The sequence below is a fragment of the Dromaius novaehollandiae genome, chromosome 3 (genome assembly GCF_036370855.1).
Source record: "Dromaius novaehollandiae isolate bDroNov1 chromosome 3, bDroNov1.hap1, whole genome shotgun sequence".
Classification (NCBI taxonomy): domain Eukaryota; kingdom Metazoa; phylum Chordata; class Aves; order Casuariiformes; family Dromaiidae; genus Dromaius; species Dromaius novaehollandiae.
Genome location: NC_088100.1, coordinates 101,622,019 through 101,641,010, shown reverse-complemented (window position 1 = coordinate 101,641,010; position 18,992 = coordinate 101,622,019). Strand labels below are relative to the sequence as shown.

The following is an 18,992-nucleotide window of genomic DNA, read 5'->3' as shown; positions in this document are numbered from 1 at the left end:
TCATCTAAGGACATAATTAAAATATAAACTTTTAGGAAACAGGCTGTTATCTGTGTGAACTTATGTTTTTGAAAGGAAGACCTCCTCCTAGGAACAACATGAAGTGCGAAAGGTGATATTGATAATCAGTAGGAAAGTGCCACGAAGAAAGTTCTTGTCAATCCTAGTGTTCCCATAAATTCAGTTTAACAAGATGACATAGTCATATTACAGAAGGTCTTGGATATTAAGCTTTCACTGTGCTTCAGTTGTAAAATATTTTATAGTGCTGTAAATTATATTATGCTCTGGACTTTGCTTTAGTATCTTAGAAACAGAGTCGAGGCGCAGGAGACATTCGATAGCTATGTATGTGTTCTGTAATCATAAATCACACGACTGTTAATGTTGGTATAGGAACATTATGGTGTTTAAAACAACACCATGAGCAAATACCTTTATATTTCGTTGACTGTTGGCCTCCCTTGCTGCAATCCAGAGGAATGTGAATTAAACCAGGAACCATGCATTTCTTTTCACATATGTTATCTAAAATGATTAAATTGTTCCTTTAGTTATCAAGATTAAGAAAACCATAAAAAAAATCTACTGACATTCATCAGTAAAGTCCTGCTGCAGTATCAAAATTTTTATTACTTCGATCAGCTGACACTGATTTGTACCAACTGGGTGTCCGGCCCTTGAGCTAAGCCCCCAGCCTTTCAGTTAGCTCAGAATTTACTCAGAAATGCGTGAAATCAGCTAACACTAGTAAATCTGATAGCTTTGTTATTCATTAAAGCTAATAGATGACCCATTATTAGGCCTAAGGCTGTGCAAGCCCACAGAAAGGCATAATTAGCCTCTGTTGTTAGCTGAAAGTACATTCGCAATGCTAAAAAGGCTGGAAGGCTGGACAGAAAGCAAAGACACTTTGCGTTTCCCTTTGTCTTAAGACAATTTGGCAGGATTATGCTGTATGTAAACATTTACAGTACAACAGTGTTTTGAAAAAGTATTTTGCAGGATCACTATAGCAACCTGCTTAGGAAATGGTAAATCTATGCAAGAATTTTTGGAGTCAAGTAGGGGGTGCGTGTGTGTGCACACGTGCGTGTGCGAGAGAAATTTTTGCAAGGTTGCTGAATAGTGTTTGAGACAGTTCGTTTGCATATCCTATGGCAGGCCGAAACGCTAAGACTAGAAGCGTCGTGCCGAAGGCGCGTGCAGACTCAGCGGGGAGCATGCCGCGGAGCAGCCCTTGCAGCCCAGATTCCTGCTTTATCTGGCGCTCGGGTGTTTTGTGTTCCTTTCCCAGGGATGTCAAGGCGGCTTTGTGGTGAGCTGAGGGGTAAATGTGCATGGGACTGAAAGCACTTTCATATTAATTTCATATTAATTGCGTAGGCATGCCCAGCATGCAGAGGGGGACCGGGAGTGTTTGCCCATTGCACCCTGTACGATGCTGGAAGCGCGGCAGGGCAGCGCGTTTGCTCCAGCCCAACTGAGTGGTAGAGGAAGGGTGGTGCGGGGGCAGCAGGCAGTGATTTTCTCCCAGCATATAAAGCAGGCAGGGAGCCAGTGTTCACCTCCACCGTGAGGCTGGCAAGGTGCCGCTTTTCCTCCGTGTCACTGATTTTGTCATTAGTGCAGGGTTGTAGTTCAGCCAGGGAACAGTGACTGGTTGTTTGTTGCCCACGTGGGAGAAGTGCATCTCACCATGGTGCAGACAGTGTGCACTGCTCATTAGGCAATGTGCTCTGCTCTGATTTCCTCTGTCTGCTGTTGCTAAACCTCTCCAGGTCAAACTCAGCAGCATACAGCAAAATAATTTTTGCTGCTGGGCTAGATCCTCATTTCCTTTGGAAAAGATGAGCGAAGTCACTAAGTATCTTTTTAAAATCCTACAGGCATCTATCTTCAAATTTAAATACCCCCATACATGTGCATCTGACCCTATAAACCTTTTGCCTCATGCATCAGCACCATTGCTTTTATGAGCGAGTGGGCCAAATTCAGCTAATGAACATTTTTGGCACTCAGTTGTTTGGTGTGGTTGTCTTCAATAAATGGGTGTGCGTGGCAGAAATGGCAGTGGATACAGACTGGCTCTGTAGCGGCAGCCTGGTGAGCTGGCCCTGGATCGTGATGTGCAAGGCAGAAAAGATGCCAGCTACGCAATGTTAATAGGAATGCAGTGTAACGTAACATGTCATTCTTCTTCTTTATTTGTGTTTCGGTGGCACCATACATACCACTTTAAATGTGGGTCTACTGTAAGCGCAATAGAAGCACATAAAAAGAGGCAGTGTTGCTTAGCTTGCAGCCTACATGCGTGAAGCAGCTGAAGGGTGAAAAGTACACTCAGAAAAGCAATACTTCTTTGCCTTATGGCAAATTTGCCTTATGGCAAGTAAGTGCCCTATCAGACCTTCCTGTCCTTCCAAACACTTGTGATTTGTCAGAAAGGTTTTAAAGCAGAGACGCCCAGGGTACGCCTAGCGTCTCCTTTTCTCAGACATAGCAAAAAACAGCTTTCCATAGCACAACTATACATAAGCTTTTATGAAGCCTTTTGTCTGAAGAATGTTTAAATGTGATGTATTGAAGCATGAGGAAATTTTAGCATACAATGAATCATACTGAAACGTAAGTGTATATTATCTATTTAAAATCCAATTCTGTTCTCCTTAATCTCCCTGGGAGTCAGTGAGACTGTTTGTATAGCAAAATACTGCTCAATACCACATTTAACTGAGATTGGCAGGTTCAGGGTCTTTCTGCTTAATTGCAAGCAAAGCAATTAAAAGAAAGTACAGAATCAACTGTCTGTTTTATGCTAGAGTGGAGGAAAAGAGGAAGGAGGAAAAGGAGTAATACGATTTCTGTTTCAAGGATGAACATTATTGCATCTGTGTCATTGACCCATGGTGTAATGGCAGGTGATAACCAGAAAAGAAAACTGGGCAATTTTCCAACTAGTAGCTGTAGTTGGTAGTAAAAATGCAATCTGGCTGCTGTGGCTGAAATAAACGGTCATTAGGACTGATTAAAGTCAGATTTAGGGTGACTCAAACAAGCTAAAAGGGGGAAACCACAGGCGGTTTCACATAGTTTATAATATACTTGTGGAGTTATTTATATGATTCGGTCTAGTACGGTGAAAATGAGTATGTTTATAGATTATAGTTGGCTTTGGGACAGCGCAGGTGATTTTTGATAGGTTAAGATTTTTACGCATTGCTTTTCTTTTATAGTTCTTGCACTAGTCAGGGATGCTGCAGATTGTTTTTAAAGATGCCTCTTTTATCTGTCATGAAAAGGTGCTCATTTTGCACTGGCTATAGCTGTGCAGATCAGCCTAATTTTGTTCTTGCTACTTGCAATGAATGGGAAGTGATAGAATTCACGCAAAGAAGCTTAATTCTGATCTCACACTGACTCTGTGTACAACTTTGTTGGAAGTTTCTTGATTCATGTTGAGAACTGGCTGAGCAGTTTTCAACACAATACTTTTTAAACAGAAATTTTCGGCTCAATGAACATGAAACTTTTCACAGGAAGGACATTTTCTCAATGGCTTTCTTTCTTATTAAGTTAAGAAAAAACAAAATACAAAGATTGTTTTATGATTCAATTGTTGATTTATTTTTATTGTTTCATGGTCCCCATTAGCTTATAATTACTTTTTTAAATAAAGAGGTTGACTTGGAAATGGACGATTTTGGAATGATTGAAACAGCATGTTTTCATTGACCAGAGCAAGCTTTAAAAACCATTTAAAAGCCATTAAATCTGAAAAGAAAAATTTTGAGATTTGCCTAGATTCCGCACAGGAAGATAGTTTGAAACTTCAAAATGTTTATGTGGCAGGAAAAATGTTTCCTACTCTGATTTATTCGTATAACTATGAGCAACGAATCAGCTCCCATCTGTTAAGCTGGAGTAAATCTGTCATAAGTGACATCAAGATTAGGCCTACTGCATTACATTTTATTCGCTTCAATCCTCGCAAAATCAGTAGATGGAAAAAAGGATTCTTTTTCAGTTGTGATACTGGTACGAATGTCTTTCATTTCTCTGATCTATTCCTTGCCATTACTGTGATAGACTTTATATACTCTGTGTCAAACTACGCATATGTATGCAAAAGTGTAAATTTATGGCTGCATTTATAGTATTAGGCAAGTATTTATTGGTTTTAAACACCATTAGTCTGGAAATCGACCAGAACTTTGACCTTTTTATGATGTGATTTACTGCTGTGAGCCTTCAAATTCCATGGGCTCCATTTAAGTACGTTTCAGGTCTTGGCAGGACAAAAACCTGAGCTAGAGCTGTCTTTAAACCAGTGGAGTATTGCTAAACTGGGCAAGTAGCTGCACTGAAGTGACCAGGATGATCATTGAAAGGTGTAAGGGAAGCCCAGCACTTTAGCTGAGATTTGATATGGTTGGCATTAATGTCTATTTGACTTACTCCGTGTCTGTAACATAAGGTAAGTTTGTGCTGTAGTATTTTTGTCCTGATGCATATTTCAAAGTATACCGTGAAGGCTTTCAGAAGCATGGGCTATAGCTGTGCCTCTCTGTAACGGATTATGGAGCAAATTTTGCACAAGAGAAGAACAGCCCTTTAAAACAGTGCAAAGAGTATCAACATTTGGATTCATCATGTGTTTAGATACCTCGTGCAGAATAGGCATTTCCTTCCTGTATAATTTGGAGTTGTATGTGAGGAGCTGATGCCGCCCTGATTTGACAGAGGGCTACGTAGCCACACGTACACCGTGTGAACACATATTTCCTGCTGGCTGCTGCTAATAGAGTGCAAGTAAAAGCAGGAGGTGCCTGTCATTGCTGGGACACATTTTCATAAAGGGGCATGCTTCAAGATGCCCTTCCTCCTTTTCCTCCTACCTTATGTGAGAAAAGTCTTTTTCTTCACAACTTGTACAAATAAGGGCTAGGGGGTCAGCTCCGTAATTTGTTGCAGTGTAAACAAGAGATGCCAAAGATATTTGCCTTCGCTTTGCAAATTAGGAAGGCAGGTACCTTACCATGCTCGAGACAAAGCAAAGTTTGAAGAAAGATGCAGCTTCCTCAGACCAGCACTCAGTCAGTGTTGCAGTGAGTTTCTGGTTTCTATAGGCTGAGGTGTGAAGCATTCACAAGGATGTAAAAGACACATGGGCAGCGCTGTCCCTGGAAGAGAGTGCCTCCAGGCGTCTCCGCGTGAGCCTGAGGGGAGGGGGAATCATCTGTGATAATAATAATTAAAGAGGATGCCCCGTACTGGCTTCTTGGGGAGGTGGGGGTGCCGGGCTGATTTGGGAGTGTGAGAGAGGACGCGGGGCTGTGTCTCTTTGCTCCTCTCTGCCATCCCTCTGGAGAGGTGCTTCCAAGGGGAAGGAGCTGCTGGCAGCAGTCCCTGAGTGCGCGTGCGGTGATTGTGGGCCTCTCCTCTGTGGGCCACACAAGCAGGCAGAGGAGCTGCCTCCCTGCTTTTCCCCTGCGTGGCCACATCAGGCAGCAGCACAGTTGGTCCTGAGTGAGTAGCTCAGCTCTACATGTCTGTTTTTAAAAGAACATGAAAGAATGATTAAAGGAAAAACATCGTAAGACTTACTATGCTAGCGGTAGGAAGAAAAGTGGTGTGCAGAAAAGGAAGTTCAGGAGTGTCTGATGTGGCTAGTTCTTCCTTTTCAGCCATATGGTACTTGCTTTGACAGCAAAACTAGCTGGCATTTCCTCTGTCATGAAAAGGTCTGGTCATGCTCCTGTTGCTGCTGACTTTGGTGGAAGCCGGGGTGGACGGTCTCTCATGTCGAGTCTCCAGGTGAATGTATGATCAAGCTCTCAGGGCTCCAAATGTGAACACGAGTTTTGAGAACTAACTTACTGGTCTCTTTGGATGGTGCTGCAACAGTGACTCTCGCCTGAGATGCTGGTGCAGCTCCTTCTTCTTCATGGGAAAAACCACACGATGGAAAGAGAAACTTGCGAGGGTCCTGTCTTCGTGCTTCCCTTGCTGCATTCCCCCTCCGCTAAACTTCTAGCAGGCAGGATAGGCAGGAGGCTCAAATCCCCAAATCTGCAGGTATTCCGAGGTCTGTGCCAATTTGGGGGGAGCTGCCAAAGTTGCCTTTGTGGAGGCCGTATGCCTCTAGGCTTTCCCTTAGACTCCAGGGACTTCATCTTTACCTGTGTGGCATAACTGTGCCAGAAACAATGATTTCACCTCCAGGGAAGTGTTCTTTGTATGTAGGTCACACAGTCAGGTACTCACTTTGTTATGCTACATGACTTATGTGAGTACTGCAGCCTGCGATCACTGCAGATCATGGTGCCTTCCCTGTTTTAGGGCCTGGCCAGCGCCGCCACCCTGCCTAACAGAGAGCTGGAGGAGAGGAAGGACTGCAGTTGTTTCCTTTCACAAGATGAGGACATGCTAAATATCATCTTGGAGATTTACTTCCTCTCTTGAACTCACAAGCCGGGACCTCACTTTCATGATCATAGTTGTTGCTGGCCCATCTCTGTTGATTAATTTTTCCAAGCTGCCCAAATGATTTATCAGGTTCAATCACCTTGGAAAAGTCAATAAAAGGGGAGAACTTTATCTTCTACCTCTGAGAGAACCTCAGCTCACGTAAATCACCATTGCGCTTTTGAAATCTGTTGCAGTCAGCCGAGAGTCTAACCCATAACAGTTGTAATAGCAAGAGAGAGCGTTGAGAAGGAGGAAAGTACTATAGGCATATTAAGAGGCATAGCTGTGCCTAGAGGAGTCTAAAAAGTGAACAGTAATTCCAAATATGGGCTGTTCAGACAGGCTCCTGCCTTACATAAAAACCCAAAAAATAATGTGGCATTGGGGCTGCTTGGCTAAGTAACCTGACCGCATGCCAAGGGCTGCTGCAGCCTGATCTTAGTCACTGCCGTCGGGAGCTGGGCGAGCTTGGAGGAGTGCTTCCGGTAAGGGGCCGGGACGGGGTCCCTGCTGGTGTCCTGAGTTAGTGAGATGTGCTCATTTTCTTCTGCTACAGTCAGTGTTACCATTTTGTGGCTGTGCTACGGGGTTTGGTGCGATTCATTGCTATGTGGCACTTCCACAGTCATATAAAGAAAAGTTGTGAATGATCACATTTTATATCCAGTCAATCTGTCATATACACTGGTATAAATGGTTATATATGGTGCAGACAGTGGTGAGTTGGTACTCTTTGCATCTCATTTGCACCCATCGTTTTACTGACCTTGGCTGTACGGTACAATATTCAGCATTTATCATACAAAGATATGAGAATATTATTCAGCTACACTCCATAATTATTGTTATCATACGATTTATACAGAAATTAGGAAAAGACGGGACATTACCTATCCAGCCAGTAGCTAGATTCTGATTCTAATTTATGCAGCTACTTTTCTTCAGAAGAAATGTATGCATATTTTTGGCAGTGGAATGAACATTTCTAAGTGAAACTTCTTTTTGATTCTGTTTTTTCCTTTGTGAGTATGAGTCTACCTTTTCTGAGTCAAGCTTTTTTGCCTCTGATTTAAGTGGGACATGATCAGCTCTGATTTAGCTTCCTATTGGTGAATGTGTCTTACGATACTTTCAATGAGCTATGCTTAGAAAAGAGTGCATTTACTGCAGTTCTTTCACACTATTTCAGACTGTGTGGTGTGAATGAGCACTTGTTGATGTATAATTCTTCTCGCAATTGAAATACTGGTAGTTTACAATTTGGTAGACACGCTGGTTTGTGAGTTGGTGGTGTTCGTATAAAGCGCTGCCTGAAATATTAGCAGGCTGAATCTGCAATGTCAGGCAGAAAACGCTTGAACCAAAGTGACTTGAGAATAGGCTGTGAGTCAGGGCAGGCAGCTCCAATTTCCGTAATAGATACAATTAGAAGAAATATAGAATGTATTTCTTTTTTGAATAGGGCGTAGGGCGGGGAGACGGGAGGGAACCATCAATTTGTGTGCCTGGAAGCTAAATAGAAATATTTATAAATGATTAGTTAAATTTGCTGATGCATTCATTAGAGAACCCCCCCAAGCAGCTGGGAAACCGAGAGGAGCTGTGCGCAGAGAACAAGAGGGAGCTCATAAAGGCAAGTGAGACTGAACGGCAGCCAAAGGAGACGAGTAATCCGCGGGCAGAGCCGAGGCACTGGGCGAGAACCAAGCTGACATGCTTCGTGTACTTTTTTTTTCTTCTCTCAGAGGCCCGCCAAGCAACTCCCCTTTTGTGCTAATCTGAGCAAGCAAAAAAGTTTGCTTAATTAAAAGCCTGTCTTTTCTTCCTTCTCTAAAGGGGCTGGAGGAAAATTGCATGCTCTTCTAACCGAGAGGGAGGGCTGGGAACGCCTGGTCGGGTCTCACCCTGACAATCCCGCTCCCTGTTAAGAAGTAGGACAGTGAGTCAGTTCATTCAAGTGGATGCTGTTTATTCAAAGGGACATTCTTCCTGTAAAACTCCTAATAAAATCAAAGCCTCGCCTGCGCAGTGGGGAAGGGGAAAGCATTTTGTGCACAGACTGTTTATTTACAGACACTTTCTGGAAAAAAAGGGTGAAAAGAAGAAAGGAGAAGGGAAAAGCAAAGTAAGGTGCAGAGCTATAAACACGTTTGGGATTAAAACAGGGCTGCTTCGGTCTAGTTGTTCACCTTTTCCATCACATATTTCTCTCCTAAGCTGCTATAATAAACTTTGCCTGGTTAAAGAGAATCAGTTTGCTAGAGCTTTTGAAACGATTGCTTTGCTCTGGTTAATTGCAGAGTACAAACGGGTGCCTGAAGCTTTTATTCCTGATGAGAACTACAGATGCTGGCCGTCTTACCATCATAAGGGCTGCCTCCTTTCCGTGTTTGATGTCAACGAAGCCATTGAGATCTGTGACAGCTACTCCCAGTGCAAAGCTTTTGTCTTAACTAACCAGACGACTTGGACAGGTATGTCACGGATGCTGCTCAACACAAACAGCAGCCGAGTTGTGTATTCTGGCTGCTTTAAGTGAAGCAGTGTTTTAGCACAGTTTGAGGAACACGCTGTGCTTGTCCGTGGGAGCTACCATCAGCAGCCAGAAATGGGATGGGTTCTGAAGCTTTAGCTTCAGCAGAGCTTGGCTCTCGGTGAGCTTTTCTTTGCCTTGTTGGAGGAGCAGGAATCTGTGGCTGGACTCCAAGGAGCTGGCACTGAGGGCTGCTGTGCATGGGCCGTAGGGTTCCCCAGCCTGGGGGTCCAAAACTTTATTTTAAAATACAGCAGCAGAAACAACAACAAAAGTCCGTGACTTGTTTCCGCAGTTAAATGTGGAGGACGTGGCCCAACATCTGGATTTAAATAAATCTTTCCAATCCATATGGTTGTTGCGGTTTGACACAAAACCAAACAGGTTCTCCCACGCGTTCAACCAGCTGGGACTTTCCGATTGATGTAGACGATGCCCTGCTTCTGATGGGAATGGTGTGCTTTTCTCAGTATGGGTTTGGCAGAAGGACAGCAAGGAGGGAGTGTTCAAAACCAGGGAGAAATGGAAGTGCCCATCACTCTGTATCGTGGCTACAAAGAACTTGGTAGGGGAAAATCCCACTTGCTACCACAACTCATTTTCTCATCTTGTCTAACAGAATATAGCTTGTTTGAAGAGATAAATACATTTTCCAACAGTTTTGTGGGCCTGGTAGTTGCAGTGTGGTCCTATTGAAGTCAGTCAGTCAGTCAGTGCCGATTTACATTAGTGCAGAATTAGCCCTGGCTCACTACTTCTGAACCAGACTTAGGCTTATTTCAAGGAACTACACAGTAATCTGAGAAACTAAAATGTTGCAAGTGTCTGCTAAGAATACCTCATAGCTGCAGCTCTGGGATGGCTTAGAGGTTGAGTGGGGCTGAATCCCACGCAGATGAGCAGGGCCCTCCTAACCTGCAGCCCTTCCCACTGCCTGGCTGAGCTGCATCTCCCTGCGGCTGGCGCCAGCCAGATCCACCTGCAGTGTCCTTGTGAGGTGACTGCATCTCATGAAGCATAATGAAGAAAGACAGATTTGTGCATAGAAGGTACCCTGGACCAAATCCATGTTCCTTCGTAGTCCTCGCACAAGATAAAACTCCCACTGAAGCCAGTTTTTCTTCTGTGATGACTGGTGGTGGACTTTCAAACGTGTGCTGCGGCCTTCAGCATCCAGTGAGTGCCGTGTGTCGTCGTCACCCAGGCAGAGCTGCTTTCCTGCCTGGGACTGCCATTGCTAAGGCCAGGTCAGCTCCCCTGCTCCCATCTCCGAGGGGAAGGATGACTGATGCTAGCCAAACCTGGGGAAAGCTGATTTAAGTCCTTACTCTGCCACAGGCTTCTTGTGTGGCATGTAAGTTAGGCTCCAAGACTCATGTTTCTTTCTGTAAAACCGAGACCTTAGCATGTCTTAACTTTAAAGTCAAAATGTATCCTGTGTGCAGCTGGATGCTTTCATTGCGCTTAGGTGAGCAACTTAAATATACCCTAAGCCAGCCTTATACAAATATGTTTCTCTTTCTCAGTGCAGGCCCCTAGCTCTGAAAGCATTACAAATGCATAGAAACTTCAGAAATTTGCTATGTATCAGAGTGTTTTAGACAGTGTACTGCTATGGCTTTTTGAATTTCTTGTGCTTCCCAGAGGTGGGAACAGAGACTTCCATGGAACCCAGAAAAAGCTAATTTATCTTAACCTTGTCAGTGACTATTAGCTTATCATGTCAAACTATCTATAGTCAGACCACTGAAGTTAACTAAGATACTAAAAAAAAATCTTATGGCACAGGGAAATTCATAGGAAGTTTAGAGTAGGTTCTGTTTCCTGTTACAATATTAAAAGCAAATGAGTCAGAGTATCAATACTGTAAATCTTATTTATCATCAGCTTTAACATGTCATTCCTGATGTATGAGCACTTGAGTCCCTGAAATGTGGAAATTTGGAGTGGAAATTTGGTCAGTAGTCCAGGCAGCTGGCTTGCCATGTGATACTTTTTAAGGGAATAGTGCTATGGGAGCCCCTTAGAGAAGCAGGCTGGGAGTAAAGAGCATTTGATTTTCTGAACTTTAGGGAGCGTGAAGGCAGAGGTCTAGTAGCTGTAGCAGACATCTGCGGCCTCTGTGCCAAGGAGAGTCACGGTCAGGGTCCGTGGCACGGCAGGTGCCCGTCTAGGTGCTTATCTAGGGAGGGATGTGAATAAGATGCCAGTTCAGTAGGTGTGGGGAGACTCAAGACCCGTACTATGGGTCCCACAGGTACCAATGAGTGAAGTCTCATTAACTTCAGCCTCGTTGGCCTTGGATGTATATGTGGCAGATGACCTACACTGCCCAGGGTGTTCCTGTCTTGCTTGAGTTTTGTTGTGTGAGGAATCAAACCTTGCTATAGCTTGTTTAAAACCCAGAGCTGCAAAGTGATCAGCAAGAGAGAGTTCAGGGAAAGTCTTGTTTAACGCACGTTGCACAAATCAGTTTTGTAAAGATCCAAGCAAAGACGATACTTCTTCTGTACAATCAAATGAATGCCCTTCATTTAAGCCCTGAACCCAAGCTCATTTATATTGCTGGGAGAGTCCTTAAATACATCTTTAAAGATCATGTGAAATTTGTATTAAAATCTTCAGACCTTTCCCTCATTTCTATTGAGCTAGCTATATGCAGCCATATCTTGATCATAATTACGTAAGAGTAAACACACTGAAACCAAGGACAGTCAGTGTAATTTTAGATGAAAGCATTTTAATTTTATACCAGTTGAAGTTAAGAAAGAGTTCAGTCTTGGGTTGCCTAAAGAGTATGAAATGTCAGTGTTTCAAAATAGGCAATGGGCTCATCACTTCTAATTACTTTTTTTTCCCCTTTTTTCCTCCCTTTCCTGTTCTGTTCAGGTCGGCAGCTTGTCTTCTTCAAGATGGCCTCAAATCATATCGTACCTGATCCTGACAAGATAACATATGTGAAAGTGACAGGTTGACAGCTAAAGTGGCTCAGTTTGACTCATGAGTGACAAGAGCTGTTTGTGTATAAATATAGGCCGCTGTTATGTTTAAGACGGCTGTGGCCGGAGAGATAATTGCACTATTACTCATTCTAATCTATAGAGTGCTAAACAAAACTTTAAAGAAATAACCTGCATGACCAGGATGAATGTGCAATAAAACAACATTTTGAAAATGTGATTTTTAAAACAAAGCAAAATACAAAATATGATACACTGTTAGGGTATAATTTTGGTAATAAATCAGCTGGCAGCTCTAGCTTTTCTAACCAAGGTTAGCATAATTTTTCTAACCTGTGCATATTTGCACGGGGATGAAAGCTGATCATTTCTATGAGAAGTCTGCATCCTCTGCATTGATATTTATTTGGGCAAGTACAATCACAATAGAGTTACTGAAACATACCGGTTTGTAAGCTAAATATCAAACGTTACTGAAGACAATCAGCATTTGTGTTAAAGCTATCAAATATGCAAGACCAACTTATTTGTCAAAATGAAGGAGTACTTCCTCAGTGAACTGGTTATGTTTAGAATTGCAAGACTAGCTAATTTTCATTTTTGCTTCAAGTGTTATCATAAAGTTTCATTTTTAATTTAAAAAAGCCATGTCGTAGGTCTAGCAAATCACATAAGCATATGAATAGTCCCACTGAAAGGGTAGGGACTTACCCAAGTGCTGAGTGCTTTGCTGAATAGGGTTAGGCCTAAGCATATGCTTACAATTAAGCCTGTGCTTAAGACTTTTGTTGAATCAAGTTTGAATTGTTCACTAAGCTGCATCTTTGACAGACTGGCAAAGCAATCCATCTGGTGGAACATACCATTTTAATGAATATCTTGCAATTACTCATATTTTTAATCATCAAATCCTTGGTTTTCTAAGGCACTGCTTGCTAATTCTTAGAGTGAATGAAGTAAATGACCTTAATAATGGCAAATGAATGCTAGCCTTAATTCTATATAAAATGCATTTGATAGGCATGGTGTGTCTAGAGAATTTGCTTTCAGTGAAAGCAATAAAGTAAATGCTAAAGTGACCAATGTCATACTGTTTTGCAGTTTGTACAGTCAGGAAAAAAAATGTGCTTTTGTTTCTTAAATTGTTTATTTTTGTAAAAAAATAATAAATACAGTTTCTTTCAGACGTACTTTTTCTGTGTTGTGAATAAATGCCTGGATCCTGTGAAGACATAATATATTGTAAGTAGATTAAGTGGGAGGTATTTTTTCAGGAAGGAACTTAAGTTGTTCCAGCGACTTCTGTTGACGGCTGTGTTTCTGGAGGCAAACGTTGGCCTTGTCTAAACGTTTGCCTGTAGCGAAGGAAGTGATCATTAGAAGACAACGCTTCAGCAGCCTTTCTTGCTCCGTGGTTTGAGTCGTGTCAGTACCAGTCTTCTAGCATTTGGAATAGGGAGAGGATTAGAAGAGAAGCTAAAGTAATTACTCATGGGGCTACATGGTGGTTTAGGGTCTCTCCTGCCCAGGCGAGGTGGCCTGACCGTGACACAGTCGGCAACAGCTCTTGTCTCACTGCAGTTCCTCTGAGGTCATGATACTGCAACAAAACTTCTAGCAATTTGCTGAAATGACATGCTGTAATAGCTATAACTCACAAATTATCAAACTAGCAGCCATAATAGCTCAGCTGATTGTATCACTGTGCTCTCAGGAATCCATCAATCACTCTGTGGTAATAAACACTAACGATTCTTTTAAAAAGGCTACATAAATCATGCCAACACATACAGCACAGATCATTGCAGTGATACAGTTTGTTGGCACCGAGGTGCTGGTATGTATTTTGAAGTCTTTAACCTCCCTTGTGTGCCTTCACATTAAGTGCTATACACCATTCCAAAAATAGCCACCATTTAAAAACAATGTGAATACTTAAATTCTTTAGTCACATTCCTAGATAAAAATTATCAACAGTTAAAAGAAAAAAAAAATATCCAGAGTAATTCTTTAATATTGTAGGCAGGTAACTTAGGATAATTTCATTCCGTCATTCTCTGCATGCCTGAAAGAAAGGTCTCTGAAATCAGAAATCGTTTATCTCTGGCATTAAACAAACTCGCCAAACCAATTCACATCAGCTTTTGCAAAGAGAAATCAAATAAGCAAGAAAGAAATATAGCGGTGAGTCAAGAAACTGGATTCTAGATTTCAGCAGCAATCAACTTTATACAGGCAGTTTTATAACTCTTTGAGAGTAAGGCTTTCCTGTGGAAATGCTGATTAAAGTCTTAATAAGAGAGGCGCAATACTACAATACGTTAATTTAATAGCTGTAATAAGCACTGGTAAAAGTCTCAATTTGTCGGGGCAAGGTGTCTTTGGCAGCCGGGGGTCTGATTCAGCAAGCTGCCCCGTTGGCATTCGTGGCCTGGACACCCCTGAGGAGTCACAGCAGAGGAGGACGCACGAAGTGAGCTGGCGGGTCTGGGCCAGGCAGCCCGAGAGCTGCACCGCGTTTTCTGTGGAAAAGGCAATTCTGTCTTTTCCCCCGCCCCCCACCCCTGACATTTTGCCTGTTTTTTACATTTCTCGGCTTCTTCAAGCCACAAGGTAGAAATAAGAAAGAAGACACCCACAAGGCTTTAAATGACTGATGTCTGTGTGCGTACATGCGTGTGTATGTATGTGTGTACTTAACTGTGTATGATGTGTCACACTGAGCAGAGAGCTATTGTGGAATTCATCTGGAGCAACAAGAGCTCAGTGAAGCAATGGGTGCTGCTGCTCTCAGAGGGGCTTTGCCACGTGCTTACTCCAGGCTGTCATCATGGAGAGGAAATCTTGCAATGCCCTGAACTGGCAGCAGGTCAGAGGATCTCGCAGAGCTGCCCATGGCCTCAGTGCTGGTTTGGTGAAGAGACGACATGATCCCCATCAGTCGGAACAGACTTCAGGGAAAGATGTGCTCAGCAACCGCCTTGCCCCCCACCATTTACCCCTGGCTGGACCCTGAAAGAGACCTAAGAGAGACATTGGCAGCCTGGGCTGGAAGGGAACAGCTCTCCAACAAGACCCTGCAGAAAGACCGCCCCAATGGGAAGAGACTAGAGGGAGACATTTCAGAGAAAAGCGTATTGCCTTCTTCTGGTGGTCAGGGCCTTTCTTTCTCCCAGAAAATGAAATTTGCCTACGGTGTAATGCTTAAACCAAAATAAAAATGTGTTCTTCCATTTTTCTGTATGATATCTGAGCCGACAGTTTTCTCTCTGGTCATTTTGCCAAGCTTTTCCCTCTACCTTTGAAAAAAATTGCTTCTTTTTAAGTGGAAAGCTGAGGTCTCAGGCAATCTGCTCTAGAAACTGAAGTTATTATATCATATGTCATCTATGGTGAGATTTATGATATGATCATGAGCATTTATGACCCTGAAAGAAACCCTGAAAATTAGTGGGCCTTGTTGCTAGCTGAGGAGCTTTGGTAAATTTGTTTAGACAGTGAAGGGGGTTTGATGTACAGTGAGACATTGGTCAAGAATCACAAAGAGGTGTTCTTCCACTACAGTTTAGTACTAGAGTTTAGGGAAGGCAGAGAGTGGGATGCAGGGAGGATGGCACCTCAGAGTGAAGACGTCTTCCTATGAATAGTATTTATGTGTGGTGTGGTAACTGCTACGGATCACTGCCATGGAGCAGGACCTGTTCATGGTAGGTCCATTAGAAATGCACAGTCAAGAGCTTGTTCCTGCCTCTGAAAGCCTGCCCTCTCCATCCACGTATGAAACAGTTTGTACCGTGTCTTAGGATAAGTCTGTGCAATCCCTGTGCTAATACCAGCTGAGCAAAGGGGTAGACGTGGTAGCAAAATGCTAACCAGTCAGTCACAGACAAACATCCTAAAAGAAGCTACACCTATGGAGAGCCGAGCCCCAGCAGCTCTCCTCAGAGCTGTCCTGCTTGCCTGCTCTCCCACACCTCGCTGTAAGAAACACCTGGGGATAAGCTGGAGGCAGACATTACAAAGAGACAAAATATTATTTCACTGTTTTAGTTATTCCACTTTTACTGGTAGGTGTGGTGTGCTGACCCTATTAATGTTTATAAGGCCCCCACTTCTCCATGTGCTGTTACAAATGAGTCCAAGAAAGCTGGACACTCTTGTTGATAATTTAGATGAAGCAAATGATTTAGAGGAATTGTAATTTAAAGCATATGGAAGGTGATGGTGAACATCCAGAGATCGTGTTACGTTGCCTTTACAAAGAAATATATAAATACAGAGATGTTCAAACCTTGGTACAGAGAGCCCTGTCTTGTATTCAATGATATTAAATACTTTAAAGACTAATGAAAACCTAATTAAAAAAAAAAAAAGAAGAAGAAGAAGAAGACGACTGATGAGAATGTTCACAAGCTTTTTCCAGGAAAATACATCCACAACTTTTTCTCAAAATGTGACACACTCTTGAAAGAAGTCAGACTCAACTGAATTTTTTAAGCAATCAGTGACAAAAAGAAGAAAATGAGGCTCAAGAAAGGAGAGGAAGATTTGTGACAAGAAGGCAGTGTATAAAGGGTAGTATATTAAAACTTTAAGATCATAGTCCTGTTAATGTTTTTGAGACATGATCATTTGATCCATTCTTTTAGGAAAATATTTCGAGTTTTAAAACATCAGTTTTAAGTAGGGGTGAGACACATCATTCTGACTTCCTCTTAGAGCTCCCAGAGCACATAGGGTCTATATCCTTCAGCACAGACGCAGACCTCAGCATTTTAACTCTAACAGGTAAGTAAGTTGTTTGCAACTACAGATAATTTTTTTTCATGTTGACATGGAAGCTCGTAAGACCTGCCTGTTAAAAATGGGAAGGAAGCAAAACATCATATTGCTTCCCTTTGTAGTTGCATACGATCAACAATTGCCTTTGTTTAATAGGTGTCCCACTTCCTGATGCAAACTGAAGGCAAAAATAATTCAGTAGAAGCCATCCTCATGAAACTGTCTTTGATGTCAAGTTAGAGGGCAAACAATACATTTATTAGAAATTGTGGCTTGTAAACAAAGATCTCTGGTAACCATAGTTTTTCAGCAAATGACTGTGAGGCTGAGAACGAAGACTAAGCTATCTGGTGATGATCTGAAATGATAGATCCTGAATCTGATTTTACTTAGCTTGATTTTACCAGTGTAATTCAGTTAATCCTTGGTTTATGTTCCCAAAAAACTGAATCAGACTGTTAGATTTTAAAGTAGCTATGGAATAGGACCTAAGTAAAATCTGCCTTTTGGATATAAATATTTTGACCACGTAAGTAAGGAAAAATACACTATTTTTTCCATATATAAGAGTGTGTGTGTGTGTGTGTGTGTGTGTGTGTGCACGCGTGCACATGCGGAGCACATGTATGGGTTCCTGTGAGAGCTGAACAATGAAGACATGAAGAATTGCATTACCTTTAAGATGGAAACTTTTGCAAAACAAAGAAATTAAAGATGTACTATTTAATAAATTATCTCAGCAAAGAAATAAAGAGTTCCACACATTTCCACTGATTGCCAACAGGTATAATGTAATTTTTATTTATCGTCCTTCTGCTGAGTTCAATATGTACTCATACAATAAGCACTATTAAGAATTTCCAGTTTTCAATATTTAAAAGTACCCAGCAAGTATGAAGATAATGGCACAAGTTGGTATTTACAAATTGCAGCTTTCTATAAATACACTATAAGGAATGTGGAGCAGCCAGTCAGACAAATAGATGACCAGGGGCACAGTGGCAGTTTTACAGGTGGTATACTTAACATTTTATACAAGACATTGGTTTTGTGGGAGTTCATGACCCATTAAAACTACATGAGTAATTATGAGGTCTCATCTCAGTCCTGAACACAAGCTATTGATCATGAGAACACAACTATTTCTACATGTTTTATCATCCTGGTCTTTAGTCCCAAGAGTGCCAAACCTAAAGCTTGTTTGAAAAATGAAAACACTTCAACTAAATATCAGGTTTCCATCTGTGTATGGCTCTGATTTCTGATTCAGGATGGAATTTAGAAGACTGCTTTTAAACAAGACAGAATGTTACAGAGGCAAAAATAATGTCCATTTTGTCATGTAGGAAATGAATTTGCAAACAGATTCAACACCTTCTACTTGGAGAATTATTGATTTAAATGAGTTGCATGACAGAATCATAGAACAGTTGAGGTTGGAAGGGACCTCTGGAGATCACCTAGTCCAACTCCCTGCTCAAGCAGGGGCATCTAGAGCACATTGCCCAGGACTGGGTCCAGATGGCTTTTGAATATCTCCAAGGATGGAGACACCATGACCTCTCTGGGCAACCTGCTTCAGTGTATGGTCACCCTCACAGTAAAAGTTTTTCCTTCTATTCAGACAGGACTTCCTGTGCTTCAGTTTGTACCCATTGCCTCTTGTCTTGTCACTGGGCATCACCAAAAAGTCTGGCCCCATCCTCTTTACACTCTCCTTTCAGATACTTATACATGTTGATAAGATCCCCCTCAGCCTTCTCTTCTCCAGGCTGAAGAGTCTCAGCTCTCTCAGCCTCTCTTAGCATGAGAGATACTCCAGTCCCTTAATCATCCTAGTAGCCCTTCACTGGGCTTGCTTCAGTACATCCATGTCTCTGTTGTACTGTGAAGCCCAGAACTGGACCCAGCACCCCAGGTGTGGCCTTATCAGGGCCAAGTAGAGGGGGAGGATCACCTCCCATGACCTGCTGGCGATGCTTTGCCCAATGCAGCCCAGGATACCATTGGCCACCTTTGCCACAAGAGCACATTGCTGGCTTGTGGTTAACTTGTTGTCCACCAGGACTCCCAGGTCCTTCTCTGCAGAGCTGCTTTCCAGTAGGTCATCCCCCAGCCTGTCCTGGTACCTGGGGTTATTCCTCCCCAGGTGCAGGGCTTTGTACTTCCTGTTGCTGAACTTCATTAAGTTGCTCTCTGCCCATTTTTATGGGTCAGTGTGACAGATGTGAAAAGAAATCGCTGTT

At 42.4% G+C, this 18,992-nt stretch overlaps 1 protein-coding gene across 1 annotated transcript in view; it reads left to right on the top strand.

The window, feature by feature from the left end:
- The window catches only part of PKDCC (protein kinase domain containing, cytoplasmic), a 39,151-nt gene extending 25,997 nt beyond the window's left edge, over positions 1-13,154 (top strand). The window contains exons 6-7 of the mRNA XM_026123288.2: positions 8,772-8,945; positions 11,894-13,154. Coding sequence (XP_025979073.2) covers positions 8,772-8,945; positions 11,894-11,979 — 260 coding nt within the window. The 3' untranslated portion in view covers positions 11,980-13,154. The remainder of the gene's footprint in view (positions 1-8,771; positions 8,946-11,893) is intronic.
- Positions 13,155-18,992: the final 5,838 nt, after the last annotated feature.